At 38.9% G+C, this 16619-nt stretch overlaps 2 protein-coding genes across 3 annotated transcripts; one reads left to right on the top strand and one right to left on the bottom strand.

Annotated features, from left to right (window-relative positions):
- Nucleotides 1-695: 695 nt before the first annotated feature.
- On the top strand, nt 696-7918 carry LOC125469302 (B-box zinc finger protein 24-like). 2 transcript variants are annotated; one of them, XM_048566500.1, is made up of 3 exons: nt 696-1077; nt 6961-7266; nt 7384-7918. In XM_048566500.1, the coding sequence occupies exons 1-3, from the start codon at nt 889-891 to the stop codon at nt 7618-7620; spliced, it is 732 nt and encodes a 243-aa protein (XP_048422457.1). In that variant the 5' UTR covers nt 696-888; the 3' UTR covers nt 7621-7918. The 2 variants fall into 2 exon arrangements, with proteins under 2 accessions (XP_048422457.1, XP_048422456.1); XM_048566499.1 differs by having other exon boundaries at nt 7381-7918.
- Nucleotides 7919-8382: 464 nt separating this feature from the next.
- Nucleotides 8383-11629, bottom strand: LOC103948514 (protein YIF1B). The gene is made up of 5 exons (XM_009359552.3): nt 11426-11629; nt 11109-11281; nt 10317-10415; nt 10080-10231; nt 8383-8985 (listed from the first exon to the last, which is right to left on the bottom strand). Exons 2-5 carry the CDS (start codon nt 11277-11279, stop codon nt 8598-8600), a joined length of 810 nt encoding a protein of 269 aa, XP_009357827.2. The 5' UTR covers nt 11280-11281; nt 11426-11629; the 3' UTR covers nt 8383-8597.
- Between the last annotated feature and the right edge of the window lie 4990 nt (nt 11630-16619).

Genomic DNA, 16619 nt, shown 5'->3' with positions numbered 1-16619 from the left:
TATAAAGATGCAAAAGCAACTTGCCCTAACCAGGGTAAACTAACAAAATCATAAGTTGGCCTTATTTTTCTCGTAAATTATGTGATATCATATGCACACTTGCACCAAGAAATAAAAGATAGAGTGTCCAATTCGCGTTTATCTTTCCATCGTGGAGACATGTAAACAAAGATGTATCATACTTAATAGTTAACACCGCTTTAACTAAATCATACGAATTAATGCAATAACAGCTCTAAAAGGTGCTAGGTGCTAGTTGGGCAGCATGCATAGATGCTTAGGTGTTTAAGAGGGAGCTTAGGCCTTTTTTTTTTTTAATAAAATTTGTTATATAACAAATAAATAAATATCTACTTATACTAAAAAATACATGTACATTATAAAGTATTAGAACATATTAAAAACATAAAAAACAAACATATAACGAATGTTTATCCAAGTATTAAACAACTCGCTTTTTCTAGAATAAATAAATTGAAAAATAAAAATTATCTATTTTCTGCTTAAATGAGATTTACGGCTAAACAGGTCTAGTTTAGCACCTAGGCAGATTTAGATATCATTTCTTAATTTTCAAACTTGGGAATTAATCAAACATGTGGCCGGTTGCCATTTTAAAACCGTTAGAAAGCCATATAAAAAAATTAAAAAAAAAAAAAAATTAGAACGGTCAGAAATATTGGTAGCCACTGGATCATGCACGCATTGCTTACCATGCAGACACTCCAGTGTCTCTACAGCCACAAGACATAACCTGGAGATCCCCGTTCCAATCCAATAATTTGGCTTTTTTTCTTCTTCTCCATTAATCTTTGGTGAGGGTTTTAGGAGGTTTTCTGAAATATTCAAGTGGAGAAAAGGAGGAGGAGGAGGATTAATTTATTGGAGATGAAAATTCAGTGTGATGCGTGCGAGAAGGCTCCGGCGACGGTGATTTGTTGTGCCGACGAGGCGGTGCTGTGTGCCAAATGTGACGTGGAAGTACATGCAGCGAATAAGCTTGCAAGCAAGCACCAGAGGCTTCTCCTTGAGTGCCTCTCGAAGTCAAACAAACTCCCTACATGTGATATATGCCAAGTAATTTCTTTTCTTTCACTTAATTCCCCACTTTCTTTTCGTATGTATGTATATGTGTATGTATGTATGTATATATGTATGTATGTATGTATATTGAGTACGCATATTCCAACTTCCAATTTTGATTTTTCCTTTTCTGTTGGATTTTGTTTACCTTTCCAAATTCATTCATTCAAGTAAATATATTATTTTGTTATAAATAGGTAAAAGTTAGAGAGATAATCTTTACTAGTAACAAGAGCGAAGCATGGGTAAAATATCACACTCTAACTATAATTCAAGGGTATGACAAATAAAAGAGGAAGGAATAGATACTGATGTTAATGATCTTTCCCTCTTGTTTTCTGTGTGTTTTGATAGCAGTCTGAGTGCTCTATTTATAGAGCAACTCCATACGAACATATTCTTACATTTTGAAATTTACATAACATGACTTTGAAAATACGATCACCTTTATTTCCAAAGTCTACATCACTTTGTGTGGGTATTGAAAAAACTATGTGGGCATTCATTAAGCTGTCAACGGTTTCAACATTGTCAATGTTTTCAACATATTTCTATGTGCTCAATTGTAATAATTTTCACTAATATAGGCGGAGTTAAATTGGTTAGAGCAATGTGCTCTATCTTCTGCATTCATGTCCGAATCCTTTTGTCTTTAGTTTATATAAATTTACCGTAAATTATCTTATGGTTTGTAATAAAAAAAAATTAATTAAAAAAATTGTAGTAGTGCTAGTAGTCTTAGATTAGGTTCTTCAAAAGCAAATCTTACCCAAAACCAAGTGAAAACATCAATAGAGAGGCTGTTAAAGAAGATATCTTGGATTAGTATAGTGAATCTTGTAAATCTGTACTTAGCCTTTACTTACCTGATAAGGTTTGACTTCCTTGTTTCTAGGCATTAGTTTAGGATTAGGGTTGTGTCTTTCGTATATATATTGTAACCCTAGCCTTTGGTATTATTATGAAAAGCATTCTGCAATATCACGTTTATTTATATGGTATCAAGAGCGATCGATCTAGGAAAACCTCGACAAATATTAAACCCTAGCAACCATAGCCATGGGTGAAAAACCAGAACAGTCAACCTCCTCAGGCATGACTTTGCATCAGAAGTGGGAACACCCTAATCATCCACTTTATCTTCATCACTCGGATCAGCCTGGCGCCATTCTTGTACCGCAACCACTCGTGGAAGACAACTATGGCACATGGGCGCAATCCATGACCATGGCCTTGATGGTTAAAAACAAGTTAGGGCTGGTTGATGGAACAATCGCGAAGCCAACTGATGCACAGGTTGAAGAGTTACAGCAATGGAACCGGTGCAATAATCTGGTGAAAACATGGTTGCTCGGCTCCATGTCAAAAGAAATCTCAGGAAGTGTCATACACTGCAAGGATGCGCGGCAGATGTGGCTTGACTTGCAAGAAAGGTTTTCTCATGTGAACATCGTTCAACTGTTTCACATAGAAAACGAAATCCATAATTGTGTGCAAAGCAACATGACGGTGAGTTCTTACTTCACAAAACTCAAGAGTCTTTGGGATGAACGTGATACCTTATGTTCAATCCCGACATGCCATTGTGAAGCAAGGAACGAGATAACATCATATGTTGAGACTCAGAAAACAATGAAATTCCTTATGGGCTTACGTGACTCATATGCTACAGTTCGTAGCAACATCCTCTTGCTGGATCCATTGCCAACTGTTAACAAAGCATATGCACTTGTTCTTCGTCATGAGAAACAAGTTGAAGTATCAAACGGAAAGGGCAGCACCGTGCAGCCTGAAGCTGCTGTGTTTGCAGTGAGGGGCGCTGGTCGAGAACCCGAGACAGAAGATGGTAGTCAGCGATGCTCCAAATGCAATAAGACCAATCATAGCACCAAGAATTGTCGTGCTCATCTCAAGTGCACGTTTTGCGGTTGGAAAGGACACACTTTTGACTCTTGCCGCAAAAGAAAAGCAGCTGCTGAGACTGAACAAAATCGCCCTTTCAAGGGCAACCAAGTCACGAGTCGTGACAAGAAGGATGCAATGCCCAATTTTCCTTTTTCTCCAGAGGACTGCAAGCAGATTCTTCAGCTTTTGAACAAAAGCAAATCCTCCTTTGCTAATCAAGTGGGTAACTCTTCGAATCATGAAGAACTCTCAGGTAAAGCATTTTCTTTCATGCGTAATGGAAGGCAAGTTATTTGGATTTTGGACAGTGGCGCCACCGACCACATCGTATGCAGTCCTGAGTTTCTCACGTCCTCAAAACGTGTTGAAAATCATAATGTTGAATTACCAAATGGTTCCCTTGCTAATGTAACCCATGTCGGCCAAGTGGTTTTCTTTCCCAACTTTATCCTTGACAATGTTTTATGCGTACCATTGTTTAGGATAAATCTCATATCTATTAGCAAGTTAGCTTACGATTCCCTTTACATCACCATTTTTCTCAAACAATCTTGTGTCATACAGGACCTACGTTCGGGGAAGATGATTGGGACGGGAATTGAACGGGAGGGACTCTACCATCTCGACCCACCAAGGAAGGGATCCTGCAACACCACCACCACTATAAGTTCTCCTTTTTGGCACCAACGCCTTGGGCATCCATCACCTAAAGTGTCCTCGTTACTTCCCTTTATGCACAATAAGTCATGTGATTCCAATACATGTTTAATTTGCCCATTGGCTAAACAAACCAGATTGTCCTTTCCCTTGAGTTCTATATCTACTCGTTCATGTTTTGAATTAATACATATTGACATTTGGGGGGGTTATCAAGTTCCTTCCCTCTCAGGTGCCAAATATTTTCTTACCATTGTTGATGATTACACACGGTGCACCTGGGTTTATTTGATGAAACAAAAATCTGACACACAAGATATTCTTGTTCAATTTATACACATGGTTGAGAATCAATTCAATACAACAGTTAAGGTGATTCGAAGTGATAATGGTCCCGAGTTCAAACTTGTCACCTTTTATCAACTCAAAGGGATCCTGCATCAAACCAGTTGTGTCAACACACCACAACAAAATGGTGTTGCTGAACGCAAACATCGTCACCTGTTAAATGTTGCTCGAGCCCTTCTTTTTCAAGCCAACCTTCCTAAACATTTTTGGGGGGATGCTATTCTCACTTCGGCCTATCTTATCAATCGTACACCCACACCACTTCTCCAAGGGCAAACACCATACCACAAGTTGTTTCACAAGGCACCTCATTACATGCATTTACGTGTCTTTGGATGCTTATGTTTTGCATCAACCCATGCACAAAAACCCTCTAAATTTGATCCCCGTGCACGCCGGTGCATTTTTGTTGGGTATCCTTATGGCCAGAAGGGTTACCGCTTGTTTGACCTTACACTTAACAAGTTTTTTGTGTCACGGGATGTCCTCTTTTTCGAAGACCATTTTCCCTACAACTTACCCCACCCTTCCGCTGCTCCCCCTCCCACTCCTCCTTCCCTTCCCGTAGCACCCTACTCGCCATCCTTTGATCCAGTCCCTATAATTCCCATAGAACCTCCCATCGCTTCCCCCCTCTGACATCGCTCTCCCTGTTGAGCCTACTTCCCCTTCCTTACTTTCTCCACCCCCATCCCCTCCGTCTTCATCTCCTGCTGCACCACCGCCACCCCGGCGTGGCACACGTCCTACCAGACCATCCTCTTTCTTGCAGGATTTCCATGTTGAGACCTCTCTCCCGTCCCGACTTGCTCCTTCCTCGAATATGGTTCAGGTATCAGGTACTGCTCACCCTCTGTCTCATTACTTATCTTACAATCGCCTCTCCCCTATGCATAAGCATTTTGTTACTAACGTCACCACCATCCGAGAACCCACCACCTTCCTGCAGGCTGTCCAACATCCACAATGGCGTGATGCCATGCACCACGAACTTGCTGCCCTTCAGGCAAACCATACTTGGTCCCTTGTTCCACTTCCTCCTCACAAAAAGCCTATTGGCTGCAAATGGGTGTACAAGGTTAAGCTTAAACCTGATGGGACCATCGAACGTTACAAAGCTCGGTTGGTTGCCAAGGGCTATAGTCAAATCGAAGGGGTCGACTATCGTGAAACCTTTGCTCCAGTTGCCAAGTTAACCACTGTCCGTGTACTCCTTAGTGTTGCTGCTGTGCGTCATTGGCATTTACATCAACTCGATGTCAACAACGCCTTCTTGCATGGCGATCTAGATGAGGAAGTGTACATGAATTTACCTCCTGGCTTTGGACGAAAAGGGGAGACTCGTGTTTGCAAGCTACATAAATCCTTATATGGTTTAAAACAAGCCTCAAGACAATGGTTCATTAAACTTTCCACTGCTCTCAAGGCTGCTGGATTTCATCAATCGTGTTCTGACTATTCATTGTTCGTCCGAAGTCAGCACGGTAACTTCATTGCTTTATTGGTATATGTTGATGATGTAATTTTAGCAGGAAATAATCTACAAGAAATTGAAGCCACGAAGCAGTCCCTCTCACAACAATTCAAATTAAAGGATTTGGGACAACTCAAGTATTTCTTGGGGTTAGAGGTTGCACGATCTACAAATGGCATCACCTTATGTCAACGCAAATATGCATTGGATATCTTAGATGATGCGGGATTTTTGGGTGCTAAACCTTCACGGTTTCCTGTAGAATCAAATGTTTCTCTTACACAGATGGAAGGAGAACTTCTTATTGATGCTTCATCATATAGAAGACTTGTGGGTAGGTTGATCTACCTAACCATAACCAGGCCGGACTTAGCTTATGCTGTGCACATGTTAAGCCAGTTTATGGACAAGCCTAGACAACCACACCTTGAGGCAGCACACAAAGTTCTCAGATACATCAAGAGTTCACCGGGACAAGGTATATTGCTGCCATCGAAGGGATCCTTGCAGTTAAGTGCATTCTGTGACGCTGATTGGGCCAGGTGCAAGGACACAAGAAGATCAATAACAGGTTATTACATTCAACTGGGTCAAGCACCGATATCCTGGAAAACAAAGAAGCAAACTACTGTCTCTCGTTCCAGTGCTGAAGCCGAGTACCGTTCCATGGCAGCCACATGTTGTGAGATCACGTGGTTAAAGAACATTTTGAGAGATTTAAAGGTGAGTCATTCACAACCAGTCATGTTATTCTGTGATAACCAAGCAGCCATATACATTGCTTCAAATCCGGTATTTCATGAAAGGACAAAGCACATAGAGATTGATTGTCATTTGGTAAGAGAGAAGATTCAAGAAGGAATGATTCGTACGGCATACATACGAACAAGTGATCAACCAGCAGACATCTTCACCAAACCGTTGAATTCTACACAGTTTGAAACATTGCTCAGCAAGTTGGGTGTTATTAACATACACTCCAACTTGAGGGGGAGTGTTAAAGAAGATATCTTGGATTAGTATAGTGAATCTTGTAAATCTGTACTTAGCCTTTACTTACCTGATAAGGTTTGACTTCCTTGTTTCTAGGCATTAGTTTAGGATTAGGGTTGTGTCTTTCGTATATATATTGTAACCCTAGCCTTCGGTATTATTATGAAAAGCATTCTGCAATATCACGTTTATTTATAGAGGCACAAGCACTGGGTGTCAGTGTCAAGATTTAATTAGTATACTATGTCCAGTGTGGATAAATTATATTGAGTGACGTTGAACGCATGATTCGAAGCTGAGTCTGGCGTGAATGAATTGTCTGCTCTGATACTATGTCATAGTTGTAGCTAGCATCGTATATGCGAGTGAGGTTTCAATATCTGTGTTAATTAACGTCGCTAAATGATCTCACAAGTTTGACAAGTTCTCTTATAGTGCCTCAAATTTCAGTCTCGCTTTGTTTCTTTGTTTCTCTCTCACAAACATCTTGTGATTCCCAGGACAAGGCAGCTTTTATATTCTGTGTCGAAGACAGAGCCCTCGTTTGTCAGGATTGCGATGAATCGATTCATTCGGCAAATAGCCGCTCTGCGAACCACCAGAGGTTCCTCGCCACTGGAATCCGAGTGGCATTGAGCACCGGCTGTTCTAATGACACTGAACCGAGTAGCTTGGAGCCACCCAGTGGTCACAGCTCACACAAGATCGTTTCGACAAAAATTCCAACACCACAGGCTTCTGGTATCTCATCCCCTTGGGGTGTTGATGACTTGCTGCAGTTATCAGAATTTGAATCTTCCGACAAGGTTCGAAATATCCCTCTGTGTATTTGCTTGTTATCTAGTTGTACACGCGCAAAAAGCGCCCACGCGTAAGGATGCTCACATTCTAACAGAGATGTCATTTGCATTTTCTTTCAGCAGAAAGAGTTGTTTGAGTTTGGTGAACTTGAATGGATAGGCGACATGGGTGTTTTCGGCGAAGAGCAGTTTCCTCAAAAAGCCATGGCAGCAGTAGCTGAAGTTCCTAAGCTTCCGGTGTCACAGTCAACCAATTTCACCTCGTATAGTCCCGCCAAATTGAACAATTCGTACAAGAAGCCTAGGATCGAAATGTTGGAGGACGACGATGATCACTTCACCGTCCCTGATCTTGGCTGATTTTAGACATGTATCAACTTCATGGTATTAGTTGACAGGTTGAATTATATACATGTTCATACTAAGTACCTACCTGTACGTATTTATGGATTTATATAAGAACGTATACAGCATTTTCGGGATTTACCGTTTTATTTGATACATTAAAGCATGTAATGTCGCCTACTTGGTGATAAGACAATCCACAGGGACATGCCTGTTATTTTACTTCATTTCTATGCAAGGTGAAACTGTTGTGTACGTTGCATTACTTGCCGGTATTCCGGGCAAACTAAAGAAATGAGTTCAGTTGCTCGAAGTTCTTGGCGACATTACCAGAGGATTGGATGACTTTCGGCAGAATTCCTGCAAGCATCGGTGGATTCCGAAGCTTGACCTTCTAAAGCGTGTCCAGCGATGGATTCACCAGCAGAGTCCTTGACCAGGACTACTGGGGCTCACCAAATGTTCCACTTAAGTTTGCCAACACTAATACTGAGGCAATATTTAACCATTGAACAGGCTCAGACACCTGAAGTTGCTCGATGAGCAATAACAGGCTTTCCCTCGAAAACGATTCAACATAGCATTCGATTAACCCCTTCACGCGAAGTTCAAGAAATTTCATTCCTTTCTAGTCAGACATTTTTCATTCCTTGTTGGAAGTTTCCCCTTAGCGGATTAGGTTTGGGTGACCCGTTAAGTTAACAGGTCGGGTTGAACCCGACCCAAACCCAGTAAACCCGACCTGTTTACAGGTCTACCAACAAGGACAGACAAGGGTTAACTTTAAATAATAATTTTTCGGTGACAAATTTTCAAGTCAGATTACTGCTTTTGATTACAATTACTTGATAATCCCAGCACTAAAAGCACTCAACAGAAATTTCTAACAATTCTTAAATCTGGGAGCAAAAGTCGTGGCCCGAAACTGTATACAAGATTTCGGGAAATTCTATAAACAAGAAGTGGTGCTAACTCGTACAAAATAAGCTGAATTATATGAGCCAATTAACAGTAACGTTGCCAAGCCATGTAAACAGAGGTAACTGAGCCAAAGCAATAAACAGCAACAGGTAATGGTGTTTGCTTGAATCATAACTCCTCACCTCGGCGAATAGAACTCTCTTCATTGTCTTCACCAAGAAGACTCCCATGCATAAACACGTCCAAGGCATCAAAAAGTAGTATGAGTAGCTCAACATAATCCGTCCAAGTACAGCAAAGCACAACCCCGTGAAAGCATACCCAGCATATGCCACCATGTCCAGCAACGGTGCCTCACCACCGCCCAATGAAAGCAATGATACTTTCAGTAGTGCAACTTGCATAAACCAGCCAAGCAAGCCCTTGATAAACAACCAGTTTAGAGCTTCAGGGCTAAACCTGGTAGGAAATTAACAAAAACAGTTTTAAGATATCACAAGTGCCAAGAGATAACTGACGTTAACAGACTGAATTACCAAAATCATAAATAATAAATACAAAACAAAAACCACACCCCTTAAAGAAAATCTCAAAATGGAACTGTGATGCAGTTCATGAAGAGCTGAGGGAGCGACCAATCAACAATTTAAAAAAAAAAAAAAAGACTGATTATATTTTTTGAGGTTGAGAAAAGATCCAATAGCTAATTGTTTCACATTGATGCCCAAGTGAAAGATATTTCTTTGACTTCGAGAGTTAAAAAACCTAGAATACTCCTTCAAATCAATATACATTTGCTACAGCAAGAAAACGAAAAAGAAAGACGAAGGAAACAGGAAACTAAAGCATTGAGAGGGGTCCTGCTTTCTCTAACACAACAGTTAAAGTTGGCCACAGATTAACCAGTAAAAGAACAGTACGGCCAGCTAAAAGAGTGGTCTCATCTGCAGCATACTTTTTGGTCAGATGTAATACTCCAACTTACAAGTCACAGCTATAATCTAGAAATCAGGGTTTAGGGTTAAGAAACTAAAAGACAATGTGTTCAGAGCTTCACATTTCAGTCTTGACCTAACTTATTTAGGAGTTATATTGTACCAAGCCCCAGGAAACATTTAATAAAGAGATATTATTGTTATCTACTTTTACTTTTTTGTTTGGCAATGGCCTCCCAGAACCTATTTAAGAGGTTAAAACAATTGTACTATCGTTATCGTTATAGTAACCGTTGGCATGGATATAATTCTGAGATGAAGGAAGATCCTCAACTAGAGAAAAGCTAAATGGCTAGACTATACAAACTAAAGGACCAAATATATCTGTGCTAAATAGAACCATTTTTTTCCAAACAGGGAGACGAAAGTAGAAAACTAATAGTAGGACACAGAATTAGAAAAAGAGGAAATAACTGCAAAAGAAAAGAATGCGTAGCTCACTTCTGCGGTTAAAAGAAAACCCAATCTTCATTCTTATAGCAAATGGTTTCCCATACAGCACAACCCGAACAAAAGAGAAAACTGCTTAGAGTACATGTAGAAATTTCATCAACTTACTTTCCTTGAAGACCCAATGAGAAGCCAGCCAGAACCACATAGGTACCAAATGCCATAAATGGAATGTATAGGTCTGGTGCATTTATGTCATAAATTGGGGGTTTATAAGAAAGCCTGCCTCCTACTGGCTCCGTTATTCTGGTCCAATGACCCTGAAACATGAGAGGGAAGGGCAAGGGTAAGTTCTGTAGCAGGATAAATTCATTCCACAAGAAAAACCAAAATGTTAGCACTTACCCTGTGGAGAAACGGAAATAGAACAACCTTCAATTTGTTCCTCACATACTGGTCATTCACTTGGAAGTAGTATTGTGGATCAGAGAAATACCTACTGATCTACTCATTTCAACCAAAAAAAATATCAGAATAGAACTCAATTACCTTGAATTAAGTACAAACTGATAGGCACGTCTAACATCTAAAGAGTACTAGAAGTTAAAAGGGAAAATCTAGTCATTTGAAATTGAAGACAATCTTACAAGGCGATTACTGTGTTCAAAGCAGTTTATATAGTTTAACTGAGTTAGAGATCAATGCAAAATGTTTTAGGTAGCATAATAAGATGAAGGCATCTATGGAATTGAAGTACAAAAAAAAAAAAAAAAAAAACAAATCCTAATTTGTGCATCAGACCATATGTACAAATACAATACACCGATCTAATTAATAGATCCGCAACCTTTCGCTTGATGAAGAGCACCAGAGGACAAACAAAGAGACAAAGAAGTTGCACAACCAGAAATGTCAAACTTCATTTATATCAAGCATCACTGAAACCAAATTCTCCAAAAAAATCACAAACAATTAAAAGCATGCTAATTTGATAACAATTAATAAACCTTCGGGGAAAAATGATTCATGAAGCCCCTTAAACATGCTATTTGCTAACATTAAAATCATCCAAACTTTGATATAATTTACAAAAGTTAACACTTGATTCAAAAACTTTACAATTTGATCCTAAAATCTTTATCTTTTAGAGTTAAGCAAGATCATAGATCCATAATGGAATAGTTGGGGGCTACTTACATTGCTTTGTACATACTCAGAGCTTGATCCTAAAATCTTCTCTCCATATGCACCCAATCCACCACGGATTAATCCGGAACTAGCACCGTACAACGAATTCCCAAACGGATTCATCTGCGGGGATGCCGTCGGCATTGCCGCCCCAGGCTGGCTTCCCACATTACTGTACATTTCTGCAGTTAAACACACACAGAAAGGGGGGGATGAAAATTCATTGGAGATGATTAGATTTAATTGAAGTCACCCGACGGCGTTACTAATTCTGACTCACACTACTTGGACGAAATATATGGTGCTTGGTAAGATTTGTATAATACCTGAATCTGGAGGTTGAGGGGGTGGCGACGCTGGACCGAGAGAAAGAGTCTACGGAGGAGACGGAAGCCTCGGGTGTGTCACGAGGGATGAGATGGGAGGCTGGAGGTTGAGGCAGCGTCGATTTCTGCCCCGGATTGGCAGTGTCGGCGTCAGATTTGGGAGAGAACGGGAAGGATACTAGAGGAATGCCTGTACTTCAAGCGATCTCTCTCAGTTTTATTATTATTACTTTTTCTTTTTCTTTTTTTTTAATTTTGTGCGTGTGTCTGAACTTTCATCACCCGGTCAATAGGGAATTATCATGTGGCAATCATCATTTTTTTACTTTTTACATACTTTTTAAATTTCCGATCATCAGGTTAAATGATTTGAAAAAAAAAAAAAATCTAACGCCAAAAATTAATAAAGCATGCGAAAGAAGTTAAAAATGTTGTATGGATATCACATTTTTAACGTGAAAAGCTTGCGGTACACAAAAAATTGGCTTGGGTCGCTACTCCTCAGGCCCAGGCCGGCCCGACCCAATTTACAGGCCCGTATGCAATCCCCATCAATTTGTCTAATGGAGCAACAACACCCACCTCCAACTTACATACAAAATCTAGTTGTTTAAATTGCTTTAGGCTTCCTTTTGTCCATTAATCGTATAAAGGCTCTAACATCGAGTGATTGTAATGTAAAAGTTTTAAAAATAAATTAGACGAAAATAAAATTGAAAAAATTAAAATAAACTATCAATTTTTTTCATTTATAATTATTGTACCAACAACATTACAAACTACAAATTTGTTCACCACATCAATTATGAATTTAAAAAAAAATTAACATGAACTATAATCTATTATGAATTTAAATTCTTCATCCAATACACATCATTATTAACATTCTATATGATTAATTTAGACTAAAATAATAAAAAGCTTACTTAAATTTAGAAATTAGGGGGTTAAGTGGCCATAAAGGCTGGAGAGAAGTGAACCAGGTGGTGGTCGTGAAGAGGAGACAGGTGAAGGCGTAAAGCAGCTGGTGGTGGCTTGGGAATCAGTTAGGTGAGGTTAGAGGGAAAATTTGGGGATCACCCAATTGGAGAAACTGAATGCCAAATAAATTGGGTGGATATCTCAGATAGGAGGAAAGATAATAGACTCTTTTTATTTTTTTTTAATTAAAAACGGTCTCTCTCATGTGGTTTAATAAGAAGACGTGCTTTCAATTATTTTGTTTTAATGGCTTGGCTCAAAATGGCGTTGTTTGGCAAAGTCTTTTGAAAAAATAGAATAGTCTTCTTCTCCTTTGTTAATTATTTGCAAAACCTGTAACTACCGGTCCGCCGTTACACTCTTCTCCTTCACTACATGCCCTAATTTAGGTGGTCCTGAGAGGTCCTCACAGTCACTTATTTGGGCTTCTAAGTGGTCTCAGGACCACCCAAGTCCCTTAATGCATCCATCACTGCTACTACTAATGCTAATAATATGTTGTCACTTGTCATCCTATATTTCAATATTACTACAAGACATCGCGTTATTGGTTTAAGAAACTATTAATTTTAATGTCTCCATATGCTCTATTATTATACACTACTATCATAATATCCTCTCTGGTGTCATGGAAATCTTGTTTATTCTTTAAGAAATTTTTTTCTCACCACCTTCAACTGGTGTTAATGCTCATTACTTTTCTGATAGTCGTAAGATGAGATTGTTTTATTTCATCTACTACGAACAAGTCTTAAAATTTTTATTCATCTAATAAAAATTAATTTGGCATGAGAATTGTGACCACTTCAAGGCGGTGAAAATAATTTTTTCTTTCTGACAAAAAAAAAAAATTTGACGCTTGTGAGGAGAATTTTTTTTATTGTAATCAGAACACAGATGGTACACTACGTGTTTTTATATAAGTGATGGACAATTTTATTAAGTTATTAACTTTTAACACATATATCCCACCATTTGTATAATGACACGTGGTGTGCCACTCTGTGTTCCGATTACATTGAAAAATCTCTCTAAATAGAATTTTTAATGTTAAACGTGTTAAGACCAAACCCAACCTTAGGCTAAATGCTATTTTTTAGGTTTTATTCCACCCCACCCAACAAAAAAAAAAAAAAAAACACCCAACCCAACCTCATGCTAAATGTGTGGGCTAAAAGCTAAAACTCAAAAGAAAGCTAAATACCACCCAGGATTTAGCCCATATGCGCATGGACTCGCCCAAACTGATGCGTTACGAATGTGACACACAAATTAAACCCTATTTGTGACAATTGTAGTAATGATGTAAGTAGGGATCGTTCTAACCGGGGATTAATTAGGGGTGCTAAACACTTTAAACTGACTCAAATAAATAAAACTAACCTTTAAAACACTTAACTCACTTAACAAAAACTCAAAATAAGTCCACAAGACTCCAAATACTTAAAAACACAAAATAAGATAGATTGTAATGACTAAGACTAAACAAAATGTGGGGGGATTGAGGTTTTGACGAAATTAAACTAAAATGCACAGATTGTAATTAAGGGCAGAATGTAAATATGAATGTGATGAAAGTATGGATGAATGCTAGCTAGAAGGTTCTTCTCCACACATGTTACAGTTGTATACAAGATGATTTTCGGTTGGTCTTTCGATGAATTATAAAACTCAACACCCCGGGTTAATTAGGTCCGCTTAAATTAACCGTCAAGTTCTCTTTAAGTTAATGAATTGGATGGGTTAGCGCAACGCAATTCACAACATTCTCCAAAAGTCCTTTACGTGAAAAGCACAATAAAGATACAATCAAAGATCATTAAGCATCATGAAAACTGTAAGTGTTGACGAGGCATTCGTTACTATGATGAGCATGAAACTAGTGCCAAGAATTCATTTAACGCGATTGTTTATAAGCAAACTCCACTACTTGTGAATATAAGTTCATAACTATTAGGTGAAACTCACTTATATTCTAGCGTCATATTCATGTATGAAAATTAAGTGTGCACTCTCAATAAACATACATAAATAAGTTATCAATCAAACAGTTAAACAAATTAAATCCACAACTCATGAAATTCCAACCAAAGGTAATCAATTCATATTGCAAGCATAAACATGGTTTCGAATCACCCCCTAGCTAATGGGGGGTTTAGTTCCTCATACATACAAGACAAAGATAAGTAAATTTAACCATTGAAATCAAGGAGAGAAAACACCTAAAAATTCCAACAACTCAAACTTGAATTGTATGAACGTTTAGGCCCTCTTCTCCTCCTCTTTGTTGTGGCACAAGGTCTAAGGATAGGTTTTGGGGTGGTGTTTGTATGTGGAATGGAGTGGGGAATGGTTGTGTAGTGTTTTGGAGGGATGGGGAGTGGTGGAAATGGCAGAGGAGGTGCTGGAAATGGAAGGGGAGATGCTGGAAATGGGTGCTGTTTTGCACGGCAAACAAGGGTTGTGACTGGAATGGAATTGTTTTGCACGGCTAGGGATGTTTTTTTCTTGGTGTGAAGTGTGTATGGTTTTTATAGGGAGAGAATGGATGGGAGAGCATGTGAATGACAGCTAGGAGGGAATGATTAAAGAGGGAATGCATGTGGAAGTGTGGCTGATTGTTTTATGAAGGGGGAAAGCTGGAAATGGGATGGGAGTGCACGGCCAGGTGTGGATGGAGTGCTGGAAATGAATGTGAAAGCATGTGAGTGACAGCTAGGGTGAATGATGATGAATGCATGTGGATTAAAGAGGGAATATGGAAGAGAATGTGCTGCAATGATGAAGTGGGAAGCTGGAAATGCAAAGGGGAATGCACGGCTTTGATGGATTGATTGCTAGAATGGAGGTTTTGCACGGCTCAAAGGATTGTTTAATTGGGCTAGGCCCTTTGTTTTATGTCCTAAAGTGCATACAAGGCCTTCAATTTCGTCCAACACTTTGGCTCCAAGCATAAGCTATCCATCCTTAGCCCAAAAGTGTTCCAAAAGGCTCCAAAATGCACTTCTTTGCTCCTTTAGCCCTTAGAACCTGAAAACATACGAAAATAACTTAAAAGACTTAAAGAACTAAGAAATAACAACGTAAATGCACAAGAACAAGCCAACTAAGTTGCCTAAATATGCTCCTATCAAATTCCCCCACACTTAGCTTTTGCTAGTCCTCGAGCAAAACAGAAAAACAAAACAAAACCTAAACCTTCCAACAATGGTCTCAGGGATTCTTAATGCACATGACATGTTTAAGAACATTACTCACATAGATTTTAGTCATTCTTATGCTTAGGCACATACGTAATCATAATCACTCCTTACTAGTTCTCATTTAATCAATTTAAAACAACGTTTGAATGTAGTAACATGCCTTAGAGAAATCACTTAATTCCTTACAAGATACTCTCTTATTTTCACACAGACTTTCTGATTACACACCCTACACTAAGTATATGTGAGAAGATTGATGTAAATATGAAACTAAACACTCACATATGTTTATAACAAGGAAAGCACTTTTCTGGAATGTATATGAATAAGATCTCATGAAAGGAATGCTACCAATTAGATGCGAGAACCAGGGACACCATATGCTTACATCAATTCCAAACTCCACATTATTGAAAACATAATGATCAAGATTGAAGCATAAGGATTGTAACGGGGTAAGGGTGATTGGCTAATAATGAAAGGTAAGGATAACAAACGTTCTTTAAGCAATAGCAAGCAAAGTAATGAAATTTGACACTTAGAATCACTTATGATTGCAGAAACTCACTTAGACACAGAAGGGGAAAATTCACACAACTCTTAGGGCCATATTCAACGTTTTGGACCCTTTCTTCAACTACCACAAACATGTGAGCTTATTTTCACTTATTTCATCCTCTTTTTCTCTCTTTTCACAACTTTTTCTTTTCTTTTTCTTTTTCCACGAATATTTTTTTTTTTCATGCCTTATTTCTTTTCGTGGCATATCAACACACACGCACAAATTCCCCCACACTTGTTGTTTTGCATATTCGAAAGGATTCCCTCTAAGTCATGCTTACTATGCTTCAAGAACAAGGGTATGGGTGGTCCTAATCTAGGCTAGGTGGGGATGATATGGGTAAACAAAGAACAAAGGCTAACAATGGCTCAATGGGGGTTATGACCTACAATAAATATATAGTGCATGGGTTGGCTGTTTGGTTGATGGCTTCATTACACACTTCATC

Source organism: the organism of the source record quoted next, unplaced genomic scaffold, assembly GCF_019419815.1.
Source record: "Pyrus x bretschneideri cultivar Hongxiangsu unplaced genomic scaffold, Pyrus_bretschneideri_v1 Contig41, whole genome shotgun sequence".
Taxonomy (NCBI): domain Eukaryota; kingdom Viridiplantae; phylum Streptophyta; class Magnoliopsida; order Rosales; family Rosaceae; genus Pyrus; species Pyrus x bretschneideri.
Note: the sequence above shows the minus strand (reverse complement) of the source record. Positions and strands in the feature narration are given on the sequence as shown.

What these genes read in the sequence shown, in the direction of transcription:
- LOC125469302 (XM_048566499.1), top strand. Translation starts at nt 889, where the DNA reads ATGAAAATTCAGTGTGATGCGTGCGAGAAGGCTCCGGCGACGGTGATT. An exon ending in CTACATGTGATATATGCCAA is followed by an intron (nt 1,078 to 6,960) that starts GTAATTTCTTTT and finishes TGTGATTCCCAG; the next exon opens with GACAAGGCAGCTTTTATATT. An exon ending in AATTTGAATCTTCCGACAAG is followed by an intron (nt 7,267 to 7,380) that starts GTTCGAAATATC and finishes ATTTTCTTTCAG; the next exon opens with CAGAAAGAGTTGTTTGAGTT.
- LOC103948514 (XM_009359552.3), bottom strand. Translation starts at nt 11,279, where the DNA reads ATGTACAGTAATGTGGGAAGCCAGCCTGGGGCGGCAATGCCGACGGCA. An exon ending in CTGAGTATGTACAAAGCAAT is followed by an intron (nt 10,416 to 11,108) that starts GTAAGTAGCCCC and finishes TGAAATGAGTAG; the next exon opens with ATCAGTAGGTATTTCTCTGA. An exon ending in TATTTCCGTTTCTCCACAGG is followed by an intron (nt 10,232 to 10,316) that starts GTAAGTGCTAAC and finishes CTCATGTTTCAG; the next exon opens with GGTCATTGGACCAGAATAAC.